The following is a 4,662-nucleotide window of genomic DNA, read 5'->3' as shown; positions in this document are numbered from 1 at the left end:
ATTGACAAATTTTATTAATAGAAAAAATTATTAATAATATATTTCATTATCTAAATAATTTACTATTAAATAAAATATATATTCTGAGAAATTTCGTAGGTAAAACTCATTAATTAATCAAATTTATGAATGAATTTATTTTCGTTGATAAAATTTTATTATTAATTTCAAATTTTTTAGTATTTTATCAGACTTAGAACTTTCACTCTTTATGTTCGTGTTTTCATTTTTATCTCTTATAATTTGATCATGTTAAATAAAGAAAATCTATTTGTATTTTATCAAACTTTTAAACAAAATAAATTTTTATTTAGGTTAAAGATTCTATATATCTTTTTTTATGATTTTGCCATTATGTATTAAAAAAATACTTTTCACTAGTTATTATTTTGTAACAGTTAAATATATGGCGAGAAATATTTGTATTACTGTTAATTTTTTTTATCGCTGCAATTGTTTTCTATTATTTTAAATTTAATTACGGAATAAATATGTTTTTAGTTCATATATTATCAAACGGTTGTAGTTTTAATTTCTCTTTTCATGTTAAATGATAAAAATGTTTTTTCAATACATATATTTAGATGATTAAATCCAATATGAATAATTTAATGTTTTATTAATATAAATCTTATTTGTGTTAACATATTTATATATATTGTATGATTATTTTTTTATACATTTGTTTGTCATCTCTATTTTGTTTGTTTTGTAATTTTGTAACTATATGTGAATAAATGAAGTTGTTTTGTATTTGATTATCATTTTTATAATAAAAGTTCACAATCATAATATGATAATGTATTATATTTGTAATTTTTTTAAAATTTTGTGTTAACGAATATAATGCAAAACATTTAAAATAATGAGTCCAACTAAAGTAGTAAAATAGGCCAAAGAAAAATAAATTTTATTGTAGATTGAGAAAATTTTGGTTATTTTTTAGTGCATTTCTTCCAAACATGTAAATCGTGCGTAGGATGTGTTTTTGTTTCTCATCGTTTTTCTTATTTTTTTAGGAGAAATATCATAAATAAATGTATTTTGAAATAAATAAGATTTGAATTTGTTTTAATTAAAATATATAGGTACGGTGAGGAATCAAAACACATAATAACATAAAGAAATATAATAATTTATTTACTAAATAGAAGAATGTCCTAAAAATACTTTTATATATAGTTTATTGGATATTAAAATATGTAATAATAATTAAAAGGAATATAATTATAGGTTCAAGAATTTCTTTAAGTAATGTTTGAATAAATCAATAATTTGAATAAATAAGATACCCGTATAAACACGCTCTAAAAAATTATACAAAATATCAATGGATAAAATGCGTTAAAAACAATCAATAATTGATTGTTTTTTATGGTTTATCGTCGATCAAATATTTGTCGATAATTTCATTGTAGATAGCCATTACCAACGGATATAGATCATAGTAATTATTAGTAGGATAATGGTCGTCGATAATTATCGTAAGATATATCGGTCAGTATATCCATCAATAATTGTCAGACAAAGATTAATACAATTTGAATTTTGTCTATTCCACATTCGCATAATCATCATACATGCACAAAACCATAAACAATCCATATGCAGACAATCAGACATATATTGAGATACATCTTTTGTACAAAATTCAAATATGATTTTTCATATATTGATCCAGTATAAGAATTCAAACCTATGTCTTGATTATGCTGAATATGTTCACCAACCAAGACAAAGTGGTGTTTGTTAATGTTATCTTTAACTTCTACATCATATTCACAATCATATTCACAGTAGTTTTGTTTAATATCAATTTGAATACCCTTAACTGGAGCATTGGACTCCCCACCACACTCACTCAATCTGGACTGATCCTTTTATTAGTTAGTTAGTTACAACCACCATTATGCATTCTGTTCTTTTAGAATAGTTTGTTACAGTTGTCACTGTTAGGTTGTAATAATTGATCCCATAAAGTTAGATGAGCTTTTGTAGTCTATGTATAGTTGCATATAAGATCAAGTGAAATTAAAGGGATGAATGTTTATAGTTTTCTTCACATGGTTAGAGGTCGTACTAATGGGCAAGAAGAAATTCATGCATGTTTGGGTGAAGATATTGATGATTTGCTGGAAGAAGAAAATTTGGATTCAGAATATCCCCAGCACATAACTCTGGTTTTGAGGTTGTCTTTGAAGACAATCCTTAAGTACGAAATATTTCAACATCTAATGATTGGGATGTAAATTCAAAAGAGACTGAATCAAAATCCAATGGTTGGTTTGCTTGGGTATGTAACAAAGTTGGAACAAACGAAGGAAGATAATTTTAGGTCTGGTGCTTGGGGTGCAAACAAAACAGGTTAGGCAAACACAAAATCTAATGATGGTTGTGAAGCTGCACTGAAATGTACAGCTCGTCGGGTCGCTTGCTTGCGGTCATCGAGTCGTTCCACTAAAATGAAGCTTCATTTCTATCTGCTAGCTCAATATTTATGAATAGATATTAATCAATTTCTATCTACTACCCTGATATCTAAAAGCTTAGGTGCGACAGTTAAATAGAAACCTAGACCTTGAGCACTTAAATACAAACAAAGAAGGACTCAAAACTTACCTCAATGGTTCGTGAGGTAGCTAACAGTTTAGGGCTTTTGCACAACCACAAACTCTTCCTCGACGAAGATGCAACAAGAACAGAGCTTCGACAACAACAATCCCTAGACAACAGAAAAACTCATTAGACATCGTTTAGATTGCAATTGTAATGGCTAACACTACAAAAATAATATATTTTAACAAGGGTTATTTTTCGGCGGTTTTTGAAACCCCAAATAAATCCGATGGTTTTTAAACCAAAACCGTCCCTAACATTTATTTATTTTTTTAAAATAACTTTTCGGGCTAAACATTGTAAACCCCTTCTCAATTTCTCTTCATATAGTTTCGAACTTTACTTTTCCTTTTCATCTTCTCCCAAATCCTCCCGATCCTAAACTCCTTTTCAGTTCCAAACTCCTCGGGTAAAATCCTAGATTTCACCGATCCCAACTTCCCAGGCTCTCTGCAACTCATTCGCACCTTGTAAGGATTGTAACAAATGTGTTTTATTGATTTGGAAAGAGTAACCAGCGTACAATATATAGAATATACAAAATACCTAGATTCTATAATTAAGGAAAGAATATATCAATTATTCAAGACAGAATCAATTATGCAGAAACTAAATAAGGTAAACTATAATCAAATATATTATTTCCTATCATCCCCCTCAAGCAAAGCGTGGGATTTGGTCCAACGTGAAGCTTGTCTCTAAAGAACTGGAACAATGGTCGAGGCAGACTTTTAGTGAATATGTCTGCTAGCTGGAGATCAGAAGGAATGAATTGAGTGATGAGTTTGTTAGATAGAACAAGCTCTCGAACAAAGTGATAATCAATATCAATATGTTTAACGCGTTTGTGAGCCACCGGATTTTGGGAGAGGAATATAGCACTCTTGTTGTCACAAAGAAGAGTTGGCGCTTGATAGGAAATATGTAGATCATGTAGAAGATGAGTAATCCATATTAGTTCAGCTGTTGCATTAGCCATAGCTCTATATTCTAATTCACAACTTGGTCGAGCTACAGTTGGTTTTTCTTAGCACTCCATGAGACGAGATTTCCGCCTAAGAAGATAGAATAACCATAGGTTGATCGCCTAGTCTCAATACATCGAGCCCAATCTGCATCCGAGTATCCAAGAACATTAAGGGAAGCTCCACGGGTGAAGGATAGGCCATAGGACATGGTGCCCTTGACATATCGAAGGATGCGTTTAACTGCTTGAAACTGATCATTTGTTGGAGCTTGAAAAAACTGACTAACCAAATTTACCACGTAGGACAAGTCAGGACGAGTTATAGTGAGATATTGGAGTGCACCAACGAGAAAGCGATATTGAGTGGGATCAGAGAATGGATCTCTTGTGGTTGTTAGTTGAATATCAGGTTGGAGCAGTGTGGTTGTCGGTTTTGCATCCAACATCTGGGCCCTAGATAAAATGTCTTGAGCGTATTTGGTCTAGCTAAGAAAGACACCATTGGTAGTGTAGTGGACCTCGAGACCAAGAAAGTAATTTAGATGACCTAAATCCTTGATAGCAAACTCAGTTTTGAACCTTGACAAAAGTTTTTGAATTAAAGAATTTTTATTCCCTGTCAAAATTATGTCATCAACATAAACAAGTATATATAGAGTGGCAACAGTGTTGTGGTAGACAAATAAAGATGGATCTGCCTTGCTTCCGAGGAACCCGAGACTGAGCAAAAACGAGCTGAATCGTTGAAACCATGCAAGAGGGGCCTGTTTGAGGCCATAAAGAACTTTCCAAAGTCAACAAACATGATTTAGGTATCGAGGATCAATGAACCCAGGAGGTTGTTCCATATAGAGAGGATGTGTTAGGTGCCCATTCAAGAATGCATTGTTGACATCCAATTGATGAATAGGCCAATTATTCATTACTGATAGAGTGAGAATGACACGAACAGTGGCAACTTTAACAACAGGCTTGAAGGTGTGATCATAGTCATGACCAGGTGTTTGAATGAAGCCTTATGCAACCAACCATGCTTTTAATTTGTCAATTGACCCATCTGAAAGATATTTCGTGTGGCA

General features: G+C 31.4%; 1 protein-coding gene across 1 annotated transcript; it reads right to left on the bottom strand.

The window, feature by feature from the left end:
• Nucleotides 1–3,627: 3,627 nt before the first annotated feature.
• On the bottom strand, nucleotides 3,628–4,029 carry LOC106758380 (uncharacterized mitochondrial protein AtMg00810-like). Its single transcript, XM_014641308.1, has one exon. It carries the CDS (start codon nucleotides 4,027–4,029, stop codon nucleotides 3,628–3,630), a length of 402 nt encoding a protein of 133 aa, XP_014496794.1.
• Nucleotides 4,030–4,662: the final 633 nt, after the last annotated feature.

The sequence above is a fragment of the Vigna radiata genome, chromosome 4 (genome assembly GCF_000741045.1).
Source record: "Vigna radiata var. radiata cultivar VC1973A chromosome 4, Vradiata_ver6, whole genome shotgun sequence".
In the NCBI taxonomy this organism is placed as follows: domain Eukaryota; kingdom Viridiplantae; phylum Streptophyta; class Magnoliopsida; order Fabales; family Fabaceae; genus Vigna; species Vigna radiata.
The sequence above is the reverse complement of the archived record's forward strand: the minus strand, read 5'-3'. Positions and strand labels throughout refer to the sequence as shown.